Source organism: Arvicola amphibius, chromosome 9 (genome assembly GCF_903992535.2).
Source record: "Arvicola amphibius chromosome 9, mArvAmp1.2, whole genome shotgun sequence".
Lineage (NCBI taxonomy): Eukaryota > Metazoa > Chordata > Mammalia > Rodentia > Cricetidae > Arvicola > Arvicola amphibius.
Genome location: NC_052055.2, coordinates 94,733,693 through 94,747,649, shown reverse-complemented (window position 1 = coordinate 94,747,649; position 13,957 = coordinate 94,733,693). Strand labels below are relative to the sequence as shown.

Below are 13,957 nucleotides of genomic sequence, written 5' to 3'. Positions count from 1 at the left end.
GATGCTGCTGGCATGGGCCAACACACTAGATAGAGTTGTCTGGGTCAGAGAGAGAGAGTCCCTGCCCTCCTGAGGGTCACAGTTAAGTGGCTGTGATCTGATAGTGCCAAGGAGACCTGCATCTAGGTTCTCTCTCTCTCTTCTTTCTTTCTTTTTTCTTTCTTTCTTTCTTTTTTTTCAAGACAAGGTTTCTTTGTAGCTTTGGTACCTGTCCTAGAACTAGCTCTTGTAGATCAGGCTGGCCTGGAACTCATAGAGACCTGCCTGCCTCTGCCTCCTGAGTGCTGGTCTTTTCCTTTTCTTTTCTCTTTTTTCTCTCTCTCTCTCTCTCTCTCTCTCTCTCTCTCTCTCTCTCTCTCTCTCTCTCTTCTCTCTCTCTCTCTCTCTTTCCTAAAGACTTATTTATTTGTTAATGTATACAGTGTCATGCCTGCATGTATGTCTGCAGGCCAGAAGAGGGCACCAGATCTCACTACAAATGGTTGTGAGCCACCATGTGATTTCTGGTTCTTGAACTCAGGACCTCTGGAAGAACATTCAGTGCTCTTAACCAGGAAGCCATCTCTCCAGCCCCCACATCTAGGTTTTCTATGCACAAACCAATGTGTTTCTGATGTTTAAGCAGGTGTATCTGTGTCACGTTAGAAGGGAACGGCATCGAAGGAACAGAATGGTCCATATACTAACAGTGGGAGAGGGCATTGTATGGCTCATATTATACTCAGAGTAGGGCTGGGTCTTACGCCCAACCTTAAATCTCTGCCCAGTGACCAGGGTTTGCACCTGTAGTGCTCTTGGGAACTTTCAACCCAGGCCTGAAAGGAGAGGGGGCAGCTCTGCTTCCAGAGAGCTGATCTTCCAGGCAAAACAATAGGAGCAGAGGTTGTCGCCAGGTCCACCTACCTGCTTTAAAGTTACACTTGTTTTGTAATCATGCTCTGTGACATAAGCTGCCCTAGCCACTTACAGCTGTGATACATTATTAGTTTAAGAAAATGAGTCAGTATTCATGAGGATTCCGATTTAGTGCAGATTGTGCGGTACACAGTCGATGCGCATTATCTGTGAGTTTCCATCTCCAGACTCATCCAGCCTGAGGTTAAGACTGCTCAGGGAAGGGTTGCATGCGTACTGAAGCAACTGCACATGGCTTTGCGCATCATTTCCTAAACAATGCATCACAACAAGCACTTACGGAGCACGAAGATTGCTGGAGGTGTACGCCCATCTAAGGATGATTCAAAGCAGGGGTGTCCAACCTTTCAGCCCCTCTGGATTGCACTGGACAAAACCAAATCATCTTTGGCCACATAAAGGCGTCCTAGGAGTGGTCTGGTATTTTTTGTGACGGGGAACAGGATGTTGTCGTTGACAGAGTTTAAGAACCACTTAGTCAAGTCACAAAAAAAAAAAAAAAAAAACAATTTAAAATGTTTTAAGTAAGTTTATGACTTTGACTATGAGGGCTCACAGTTGTGGGTTGTGGCTGGGACGCTCTTGATTTAAAAAAACACAGAAGGATGTGGGCCTATTTTATGCAATTCCATGCTGTGTTACAAAGGGTCTTGAGTTCCCGTGGATTTTAGTATCTCTGGGGATTTTGGAATCAAACCCTGTGGACACCGAAGGGCAACTGAAGCTCATTTCAAACAGCTGTTTAAGTGATTCAACAGGTCTTTTCCCTTAGGCTTTTAAGTTTTCTGTATTGAGTATGAGGGATGTCTGAAAGATTTAGATATTTGAAATGTTGCATTGATATTGGCTCTGGCAGTTAATGTGGATTGTTTAGTTTGTAAACTAATTGGACACAGATTAGAGAAAAAAAATCAAATGAAAGCAGTGATGGTTTAAGACCCAATTAGAGTTGCAAGAAAAAAAAATCCCATCTATAAGTTGAGTTTAAATGCTGAAGAAACAACTTTAATAATCTTAATAAAAATTTAATCAGAAGCACGTAAATACTTCTTTGGGTATTAAAAATGCACACTGACAATCCCTGTCTTGGCTCCTATTGTGCATGTCCCATTCCAAGCTCTTAGCTTTGCAGTCTTTAGAAAGGGATGCTCTTCCTTGAAGCATACAGTAGATTGAGTTGCAGTTTCTGAACCAGGGCAACACAAACATATATCCATCCCAGAGCAGCAGGCTCACATTCCCTGAGTGCCACAGGGGATCTGGAGAGGCAGGGGTGAACCTGCCTCCTGCAGCTGCTGGGAGGCGCGCTCAAAGGCCAGCTCTCCCAATATTGCATTCACAGATGAAGCTGAGCCACCAGCCTGGGATCCTGAGGGCAGCAGGTGGCTGCGCCGACAGGTTCGGATCAGACACCCTTTTCTCTTCACCTACAAACATAGCTCATCCCAACCCAGGAGCCTGCAGCTGTGAAATGAAGGCTCTTGGTTACTTTAGAGCCTAAGAGAATTTTTTAAAAAAACATTTTATTATTTTTAATTATGTGCATGTGAAGATGTCTGCATGTGAATGCAGGTGCCCATGGAGGCTGGGAGAAGTTGTCAGATTCCCTGAAGTTGGAGTTCCACACCACCTGACATGGGTGCTGGAAGCTGAACTCAGGTCCTCTGGAAGAGCAGCAAGCGCTCTCAACTGCTGAGTCATCTCTCCAGTTCCCACCCCTTTTATTTGAGACAGAGTCTTACTGTGTTGCCCTAGATGGCCAAGACATGGTTATGTAGACCAGGCTAGTCTGGAACTCACAGAGATCTGCCTACTTCTGCCTCCCAAATGCTGGGACTACAGGTATGTGGCACCAAGCTTAGCAAGAATAATTTCTGGGTACCCACCACCTCAGATTCAGTACCCACACACTCAAGCATTAGTGTTTTATACAAACCCAGCTATGTCTTAGCATAAGCTTTGTGATGAGCACATGGGGTGAACAGTGTCTCATAGCTTCAGCAAATCCTCAGGCTCAGGTCCTTTTACTATATTCCTTTTGGCTAGAAACGGTTTGCTTGCTAAGGGTCAAATTAATGCAAGGTTTATATTTACCTTATAATATAATGCAGGCCTTGTATTTGCCTTAAAGATGACCTTTAAGAATTACCATTCCCTGCCACTGAGAATGATCTTGGGTAATAGTCATAACGTTTTCAGTGAGTTGGTTTCCTCATTCATACAGGACTCACTGTGCCAGTTAGGGTTACTATTGCTGCGATAAAACACCACGACTCAGGGGCTGGAGAGATGGCTCAGGGGTTAAGAGCATTGCCTGCTCTTCCAAAGGTCCTGAGTTCAATTCCCAGCAACCACATGGTGGCTCACAACCATCTGTAATGGGGTCTGGCGCCCTCTTCTAGCCTGCAGGCATACACACAGACAGAATATTGTATACATAATAAATAAAACAAAAAACAAAAAAAACAAAACACCGTTACCCAGAGCAAGCCTCTGTTTCCCTGAATAACCCCTTTAGTCCTGGGCCTTCAACTGCTACTGAGGCTGCACCTTCACCAATGGCCTCTTCTGGCCTCCCATGTGCCAAGCCTCAGCTGTTCACTACGACTCCTTTATGACTTCAAAACCAGTGCCAACTGGGTGACACTTATACCACCAGTAGCTGTATTAGTACAAGACACAACCTTTGCTGCCCCTGGAACACACAGTACCAAATGGGTGACGCTTATGCCACCAGCTCAGCTAGCAGCACAAGGCACAACCTTTGCTGCCCCTGGAACACAGCTTCATGTGCTGACTCTAAGGAAACACTTCCGAGAAGATTCCACCCCATTGATGCTGATCTCTTCTTAATCATCGCTATCTTCTCAGCTCCAGCTGACCAGAACTGATTGTCCCAGCAAAGCTAAAGGTTTCACTTTGGTGGTTCTGGTCTCTCGTTAATCATGGCCCATTCTTCAGCTCTAACTGACCAGATACCCCAGAGTCTTCACACAAATGGCCTGGTAGAGTCTCTGCTTCCGTCTGAAACTTCACAGGCCGGGTCTCCGTCCTCTGCAATTCTCTCCACACTCTTTTCTCCTACAGAACAGTGCACCAAGCTTTGCATTCTCAATGATTTTTTTAAAACCTACTTTTAAAAGTTCCAAAGTCTTTCCACACTCCTTCCAAAAACATGTGGTCAGGTCTATCACAGCAACACCCCGCTATCCTGATACCAATTTCCGTGTTAGTCCGGGTTACTATTGCTGTGCTGAAACACCATGACCAAAAGCAAGTTGGGAAGGACAGGGCTCCTTTAGCCTGTGCTACCACATCTCTGTCAGACACTGAAGGAAGTCAGGACAGGAACTCAAACAGGGCAGGAACCTCGAGGCAGGAGGCAGGAGGCCATAGAGTGGTGCTGTGGCTTGCTCTCATGGCTTGCTCAGCCTACTTTCTTACAGAACCCACCATCAGCCCAAGGATGGCTTCAACTGCAATGGATTGGACCCTCCCCCATCAATCACAAATTAAGAAAGGCTGACCTACAGCCATATCTTAATGGAGGCATTTTCTCCATGGGAGTTCCCTCCTTTCAGATGACTTTAGCTTGGGTCAAGCTGACAGGAAACTAGCCGGCCCAGTGACATAGTCTCAGAAAGGATTAGTGAAGTCAAGGCATAGTACATACTTAAGATGCAGGAAGTGCTGAACGAATGCTAGATGAGAACAATACACTTCAAACAGAAGAGAGAGATCTCTGCTCCTTTGACTGGGCATATCGGGACCTGGACAAGGTATGGATGGGGAAAGACACAGCCAAACAGATAAGGGAACAAAACTTTTTGCTCCAACTCTCTCTGCTAGTGTCATGGAGCTAACAGTTTGGTATGTTACACTGGTCCATCTGTGTTGATCCATAAGGATTAAAACCCTTGTTCTCTTTAGCCTTCCGCCCTCTCACTATACCACTAAGTGAGGTACACATATTTGGACAGCTAGCTGGTTGGCTGTTTGGCTAGACTGAAGGATGTCTCAAAGAACCAGTCAAGGAACATGTTCAAGTAGCACAAACACTGAGAGAAACAATTAATAAATGGGTCCTCCAGAAATTGAGAAGCTTCTGTAAAGCAAAGGACAAGGTCAACAAGACAAAACGGCAGCTTATAACCCACATTAGACAGAGGGCCGATCTCCAAAATATACAAAGAACTAAAAAAAAAAAAAAATTGGTCATCAAAAGAACAAATAATCCAATAAAAAAATGGAGTGCAGACCTAAACAGAGAACTCTCAACAGAGGAATCTAAAATGGCTAAAAGACACTTAAGTAAATACTCAACATCCTTAGCCATAAGAGAAATACAAAACAAAACAACTCTGACTTTCCATCTTACACCTTGGCTAAGATCAAAAACTCTGATGACAGTTTATGCTGGAGAGGTTCCATATAAAGGGAACACTCCTGCATTGCTAGTGGGAGTGCAAGCTGGTACAGTTCCTCTGGATGTCAGTGTGGCAATTTCTCAGAAAATTAGGCAACAACCTTTCTCAAGATCTAGCAATACACTTTTGGGTATATATCCAAAGGATGCTCAATCATACCACAAGGACATGTGCTCAACTATGTTCATAGCAGCATTGTTTGTCATAGCCAGAACTTGGAAACAACCTAAGTACCCCTCAACCAAAGAATGGATAAGGAAAATGTGGTAAATTTACACAATGGAGTACTACACAGCAGAAAAAAATAATGGCATCTTGAAATTTGCCGGGCAAATGAATGGAGCTAGAAAACATTGTATTGAGTGAGGTAACCCAGACCCAAAAAGACAAACATCACATGTACTCACTCACAAGTGTTTTTTTAAACAAAAAGCAAAGAAAACCAGCCTACAAATCACAATCCCAGAGAACCTAGGCAACAAAGAGGACCCTAAGAGAGACATACATGGATCTAATCTCCATGGAAGTAGAAAAAGACAAGATCTCTTGAGTAAATTGGCAGCATGGAGACCATGGGAGAGGGTTGAAGGGGAGGGGAGAAGCTTAATAAAAACAATAAAAGAATACCACATATTATTTCTCCAGTTTTTTTTAAAAAAAGGAACATGTTGTATCTGTCCTTTTAGGCATTCATTAGAATAACCAGCAGAGGGTGCACATGCTCCAGTTTAAAAATAATAATAATAAAAATAAAAAATAAAAAGCAAGAGGCCACTTTCTCCTGGCTGGAGGGGGTGCCAGGGTCTCTCACCTGGAGCAAACATCAAACATCCCGGAGGACCTTCTCATAGCCAAACTTTAAAAGAACTCACTAGCACACGCTTAGGTTCCGAGCCCATGAAGTGAGCCCGCAGGACTGTGGTAAAGGACTCCGGCTGAGTGGAGTTCTGGTTTGCCTCTAGGCACAGATGTCTATGTCTCTGATTTTTTGTTTTTTATATCAACAACAGAGAAGAATTTCGTGGACTTCTCCAAAAGGTTCTGGGGTCAGTTTTATAGAAAAATAGTTCCTCAAACCAAGTAAGAAAAGTATGTTAGAACAAATAGGCCACACTTACGTGTAATTTTCCACTCTTCATACCTTCCTAATGTTACAAATTATTGTTATTTTTAAAGGACATTCAGAAGTAATTAATATAGGAACAGTACAGAAAGTTCTGTATGTGGCATCCTCCCCAGGCTTCAGCGATCGCCAATGTGTTATCATCCTTCTGCCTTCCCTCTCTGGTGGTATGTGGGGTGGAGGGGTGGGGAGGTTATAGTCATTTCCACTTGCTTATATTTATGGTTGAATCAGCTTTTTTTTTAAAGAGAAAAAAAAACCAAGGATCACATTTTGGTAGGAGTTTCAGGGTGTATCTAAGTCTGGCGGAGATGTTCTCTGGTTTGATTATCTGTGGATCTCCATGTTCTTTTGGAAAATTCCATTGTGAAGACGAGGACAGAGGAACGCATGCAGCGAAGGCTTGCAGCAGAGGGCTTAGCTTCCACCGGGAAGATGTGCACCAAGGAGCTTGGCATGCACAGGGGAGGTGTCCACTGAGGGCTTGGCTTCATTGTGTTCGGGTTCCTTTTCTCCACAGGGAGGCATACACTGGAGGGCATAGATTCAGCAAGGGAGGTGTGCATGACTTCCCCAAGGGAGGTGTGCACTGGAGAGCTTATGTGGCGTAGGGAGGTGTGCACTGGAGAGCTTATGTGGCATAGGGAGGTGTGCACTGGAGAGCTTATGTGGCACAGGGAGGTGTGCACTGGAGAGCTTATGTGGCACAGGGAGGTGTGCACTGGAGAGCTTATGTGGCACAGGGAGGTGTGCACTGGAGAGTTTACGGTGCAGACAGAGGTGAGAGGCTGGTTTTCGTAGGGAGGTGCGCACACTGAAGGACATAAGCCACAGAGAGGCCTGGACTTTAGGACCTGGCATCTCCAAGGCTGGAGAGCACTAGAACAGCCTATAACCACAGGGAAGGCACACACAGGGGGACTGACTGGGTTCCCACGGCTACATGTAGAACTCAGGTCACATGTGTTTCGGCACACATCTATGCTTTGGGGGGAGGGGGGCTTCACAAAATGGGTCCCTAATGGGGAAACATCCTATTCTCTACAGCGGGGAGCAAAAGTAGTAGCTTTGTTGCCTATTATTTTAAAGCCTCACTCTAATGTGGCACAGGCAGGAAGCAGAAGGCTCCAGGCGCTCTGGAGGATGTTCATACGCCTACCTTGCTTTTTAGCACTTTCTGTTTCAGCACCCCCCCCCCCTTCCTGTTAGTATAAAAATTCCATTAACGTAATTGAAGTGAGACAAGTTCAAGGCTAGCAACCAGGTTATGGATCTACACGAGAGAAAAAAAATACTGCACTTGAGGAAGAATGAGTAACAAGTGGCCTTTTATGAATTTGACAGCTCAATGATCACGCTTTTAATTTTGTGGAACTGCTCCAGCATCTACCTGTGTCCAGGCAGGGAAGGCGCTGCAGCAGAGGGAGAATATAGCTCACTGCCAAGGAAGGCTTGCAAGAATACAGAAGGGTTTCTCCGCACTTCAGCACAGGCATATCTTAGGTTGTCCCTTCTGGTAAGAGTGCCATGCAGGGGCTGGAAGGACAGGATCAGCAGGTGCCACCAAGGTCCTCTGAACCTCCCAGCAGAGCTGATGAGTACTTAGGGAAGCAGAATGGTTGGAGAGAGGATTCTGTGACCATACAATGAAATCACTGTCATATGTAAGTCTTGCCATGCCAGTACCCACCATGGCGTGCCTGTCGCTGCTGGATGTTCAGGGGAGTCGGTGTGGACAGAAGGGTAAGCAGTGGGGACAATTCTGTGGCCATTGTCCTGAGCTGTCCTTTCTGCCCTCTGTATCTTGCCTAAGGTGGCTGTAAATGCTTGCTGCTCCAAGACAGTCTCAAGGTTAGTTACAATGATGTCGGCAGTTAAAGGCTGGGCCCAAATCCATAAAGTTAAGCGGCCCTGAACTAAACTATGCACAACTCCCCGCAAGGGTGGGGGAGTCTGTGTAACTTACCCTTGAGGTAGATCTGATTTTATGTCCCTGACAAACAAACCCAAACCCCAAACAAACAAACGATTTTTAGAAGAATTCCAAGCAATGAATCTGGGTTTATGGCCTAGGCCACTGCAGTCAGACTATGGAGTGTCCCCACTGACTTTTCAACAGTGCGGTGACAGGGTGACAGACCAGCTGTCTCTATTGCTTCCTTAGGCTACAGAATAGGTAGCATGGCTTCTCATCTCCAGCTCTGTCAGAGAAGACAGTGGAGCTCTCTGCAGTGACCTGGCCTGGTTCTATGAAACCTAGCTACAGAGGTCCTGGGAGGTGGGTCCATGACCAAAGGGACATCTAGGCAGGGAAACCAGATAAATCATTTCTGGAAAGGAAATTCAGGAGGGACAGTAAACAGAAATGCACCCACAGAAGTGAGGGGCGAGGAAGAGGACACTGTGAGGATTTCAAGTTTGGCCCTGGGTGGATTTGTTTTGTGTGATCTGTCTGTAGGAGTTTCCACATGCTTCCTAAGCATGCTGGGTTCTGTAACACAGTGCACAAGGACTTGGGGGATGCCCTGTGAACAGAGGTGTATCCTAAGGAGAGCAGAGGCCAGCCTGTGCGGCGCATCACCTGGACGTTGGAGTCCTGGACCAGGCAGAGCTGTTCCTGGATCTTGTGAAGCTCCTCCTGCTGCCACCGGATGTTGGCCTGCAGGATCCGCGTCCTCTGCTCCAGCTGGTCTTTAATGGTCTGGAACATGCTGAACTGTGCTGAAAACTTCAAAAGGATTTTTTTTTAAAAGGTAAATCAGATCAAAGCTTATTTTAGCCTGAGACTACCCTTGCCACCATCCTGATTAATCAATCTTACATGGTTTTTTTTTCTATTCTTCAAACATTGTTCTCAATATCTCTGAAGAAAATGCTGCTCAGCTCTGAAGGAGGCAGGATCTAGAACAAGGGCTAGGTGTTCTGAGGGTCTCTAACCAATCTTCCTTGTGCTAATTATGGCAGCAAGCCTTCCTGCCATCCTCAATTTGATCCTAATGGGCCTGATCCATTGAGGCCTTCTCACCCTTTCCCCATGCACACCTTTGCCTCCCACAGTCATACAGGATAGAACTATGGGCAAGGACAAGGTGATGTTTGCCTCAAGGATGATCATGGCTGAGGGGGCTCCATAACATGAACTATTTGCTTGTTTCACCTGAACTTGCTTTTGGCCTCTGAATCCCTTCCTGAAACTGAGATTGGCCTTAGAAAACTCTGTGCCCTCTTACATCTCCTTCAACAAGGGCTCCTTCCTTGCTGAAAATCAAAAGAGAAACGTAGGGGTGGCCTTCCTTGGGCACACAATCCCTGCTCTGGGCTTGCTTTCTCCTTTCTTTCTTTCTTTCTTTCTTTCTTTCTTTCTTTCTTTCTTTCTTTCTTTCTTTCTTTCTTTCTTTCTTGTTTTTTCGAGACAGGGTTCCCCTATAGTTTCTAGAGCCTGTCCTGGAACTAGCTCTTGTAGACCAGGCTGGCCTCGAACTCAGAGATCCGCCTGCCTCTGCCTCCTGAGTGCTGGGATTAAAGGCGTGCGCCACCACCGCCCAGCTCTCCTTTCTTTCTTATTTCCCTTCCCGTCCTTTTCCCATTTCTCACTTTGCCTGTCTTTTTGAGACAGGCTCTTGCTATGTAGCCCAGGTGGGCCTGAACTCATGGCAATCCTCCTGTCCCAATCTGCTGAGTGCTGAGATCACAAATGTATGCTATCACACCCAACTTGATGCTTATGTTTTGAGGCAAATTTGCTAGTTTTGCAGTTTCCCGTTCTCTGTCTCCTCTTTCTCCTTCTTCTATCTTTTCTTATTTCTTCTTTATCTCTATCCTTCCTTCCTTCCCTTTCTTCTTCTCTCTCCTCCTCATCTTCTCTTTCTTCCCCCCCTTTTTTTTTTTAAAAAAAAGTGACTTCCTCTTTTTTTCCTCAACTTCTACCCTTATATCTTCCTGTTCTGTTTCTTGTCCACCGTCTTTTGCAAATATCCATGAAATCTGTCCTTCTACTCTGGCCTTTGACCTCTCCTATGTGGCAAAAGAAGGAGGGCAGTAGAGAGTTGAGAATGCAGATAGAATCTTCAGGAAGATGCACCATTTTGGACCAGCATACCAATAGAAAGTGTAGGCTGGGAGTATGGCTTGGTGGGAGAGTATATGCCGAGCAAATGCAAGGCCCTGGGTTCGGTCCCTAGTACTGGCCAAAACTAGAGCCTTTAAGATGGTAAGGGTAGCTGCCATTGTTTGCAGAGAGCCCCACTCATCAGCCATCCCCCAGGCTAGCAGACATAGGAACACCCCATTTCTCCAAAGCAAACTTCATTTCTTCATCATAAACTCATGCCAAGTTTATTAGAGGTCAGAGAGCTGCATGGGTATAGGGACAAACTGGACCTGAGCCTCAGAGACTAGGTGACCAGCAAGCTCCTCTCTCATCTCCAGTCCTACCTCAGTGAGAGGGGCTTTAACATCAGACCTCCTCAACAAAAGGTTCCTCGGCCACACAGGAGTTTAATCATGACTGATGTAGACTAACCTATCCCACATAAATCTCTGCTGCAATGTAACCCATCCAACCAGGCAGTTGGGTTTTGAAAGAACATTTCACTGAGGGAACAAGCAAGTCACACTGGGTATTCAATTAAAAAACAAGCCACAAAGCTTCTGTGGTGGGTTCTATAAGGTCTGTAAATGTCAGGGCCTCAGGGTATACTCGAGAAGAGCTGGCAGTAGGGTGGTTCTGGTTGGGCATGGTAGGGACTACAGGAGTTAGTTTTCTCTCTCTCTCTCTCTCTCTCTCTCTCTCTCTCTCTCTCTCCTCATCTCCACCTCTCCCTCCCCCTCCTCCTCCCTACTTCTCCCTCTCCCTCCCCCCCCTCTGTGTGTGTGTGTTTTACTTGAGTTCAAGGCCTTGCACACCTAGATAGGTATCCTATCACTGAGCTACAGTCATGACAGTGCCCTTTGTGATAGGGGAATCTACTCTAACTTATGAGTATGAAGGGAAAGAGGCTTTTGGTAAACTTACGAGTTAATCAGACAAATGCCTCCCAAGACATGGACTTTACACCCTACCCTCACCACAGAACAATACAATAACAGAAGGCAGGTACATAACTGAAGGGAAGTCCTAGCATCTCATCCTCTCTTGCTTGCAGTAGCTCTGAGAAGGACTTGAGACGTCAGGAGAGTTGGCTAGTGTGGCTCCACCGACCTCAGATGCATTTTCAATGCACCCTGAACATGCATACTGAACATGCGCAGACATGCGCAGGCATGCCTCGTCACCGCTATTCCGCAACACTACAGACAACAGCTGTTGGTAGGGTACTGGCATTGGATTGGACACTCACCACCAGAGGGATCTGCAGGATGTGAGAGGGTGTGAGCAGGCTCTATGGAAACACTGGGACCTGAGTATCTGTCGGGAGAGGCCTCAGAACCAGTCTGTCTGTTTTTCGTAAGACTGTCTTAAAGAATGCAATAGTTGGGGCTGAAGAGTTGGTTCGGCATTAGGAACACTTGCTGCTCTAGCTGAAGACCCTGGTTGGTTCAGTTCCCAGCACGTAATGGTAGCTCACAGCTATCTCTAATTTTGCCTCCAGGGGAACTGATACTCTCTGGCCTCTGTGGGCACTTGTACACACATGGTATGCATAAACACAAACATAAATAAAAATAAATCTTAAATATAGTTGTTATCATGTAGAACATACCACAGAACAGTTACTAGTAAGTAGATTTCAAGAAATAAAAAAATTAGAACTCCCAAAGGAGTATAAAACCATTAGGTATTATAACAATACATTTTTTTTTCTGAGACGCAAGGCCCAGAAGTGAAAGGGATTCTTGTTTCTTGTGTCTTTGGATTGGAATAAACCACTTATTTCATACCAAATCTATCCCAAGAACTTGAAAAGGAAGAACACTATTCTGATTTTCTTTTTCCCGATGAGGATAAAGATGGACTATTTTAATGAGGAGACTCTGGCTGAACAGCTTTGATATCACTGCTCAAGTCAGACGCTAGCAAGAAGCATATGCTAACACACGTCTTTCTTATTCCAGGAAAGCATCCGAGGCCACTTCTACGAGGGCATATGTTCCGAAATGTTCCCATCAGCCATCTCGGAGCTGTACGGAGAGAGACAGCCAAACTCTGAGAAGCTGAGGTGTTGGTGAATGGCCATCTGGGAAACAGGTACAACTTGGGACCAGAGATTGGGACAATGTCAAATTCCCCTAAAGAGACTGAAGTCAGAGCTCTGGGCTTAACAGCCGAAACAGGAGCAATTCTGTGCAATACTCCCCGTGACCACAGAGTGGATAGCTCCACGCTGGGGCTCTTGCCCTGTGCCAGGCGAGTGGGGCGTTGCATATTCTCCTCTAAAATGTTTCTCTTTTCTATTGTCACCCATTCATTCGTCTCCAATCTCCTAGCCATTCTTCAGGGCCAATTCAAGGGATGCCTCCTCCAGGAAGCTGTCCTACACAGACTATGTCTGACTGGCCCTGTGAAGCATCTGCAAGAGGTGGTTTCTCTGGTTACCTGACCACCTCCCCCTTGACTCTACAAACTAAGAGTGAGGGTCAACGTTACAAGCATTCCTGCATCACTAATGCCTTGCTCTTGGACTGACCCAGGCAAGAACTCAACAAGCGAGCGTTACCAAAACAAGGAAGGGATTGCTCCACAGAGCTGTAATGTACCCCCTTTCAAAAGAAACATGATATTTATCGCAATGGATTAATAGCTTCTAGAGCCTTCCGGGATCTTCTACGATGCTTTGTCTAATTCAGACCTTCCCTAAAATTTGGAGGTATAGAGAATGAAAAGAATGCAGACAAATGGCAGAGTGACGGACAAAGATGATCATGAAGACAAAAATCAGACACCGGGGAAAAGAACATGAAGTGAGAAGACACAAGAGACAGCTGAGGACGGCGCTGATAGGGAAGTCCATTGTTAGATAGGTCCCATGTGGACTTTGGGGTAAAATCCCCCACTTTAGGTCTTAGTTGGTACTTGGATGTACAATACATAGTAGCGTGAAAACCTTCACAAACTCAGAAGACGTCCCTCTGTCCCCAGTCTCTGACTCACCTGTGTCATGGGAGCAGGTGGACTCTGCAAGATTGTCTGAGGGAGGAGCTGCTTTGCAAGGTCACAGGATGATGGGGAAGGCAGGGGAGCCTGGTGAGAGAGGGGGGGCTTTATTTAAGATCACTTCCAAACTGCTCAGGAGCCCGGCTCTCTGCTGGCTGGGTTTTCTAGCTGCAAGACTTAGGATGAAGACTTACAGAAAGTTAAGGCCTCTATTTCCTGACTGTAATGGCTCTGGTGTAGGACACATAGTTAAGGGCGACCTACGGTTGGTCTAAGACACTTGTGACTCTTGAGCCACTTTTGGGTGCTCTCAGAGTATATGATTCCCCACCACAATGGCTTAGGCAAGGCTGCTGATGTCTGCCTGCCCTTGGCAGCTCCACTCTCTCTCCCTCCACT

General features: G+C 45.9%; 1 protein-coding gene across 1 annotated transcript in view; it reads right to left on the bottom strand.

The window, feature by feature from the left end:
• Nucleotides 1-13,957, bottom strand: part of Npas2 (neuronal PAS domain protein 2) — an 83,490-nt gene that overhangs the window by 11,727 nt on the left and 57,806 nt on the right. The window contains exons 16-17 of the mRNA XM_042055766.1: nucleotides 13,556-13,645; nucleotides 9,047-9,193 (exon numbers count right to left, since the gene is read on the bottom strand). Coding sequence (XP_041911700.1) covers nucleotides 9,047-9,193; nucleotides 13,556-13,645 — 237 coding nt within the window. The remainder of the gene's footprint in view (nucleotides 1-9,046; nucleotides 9,194-13,555; nucleotides 13,646-13,957) is intronic.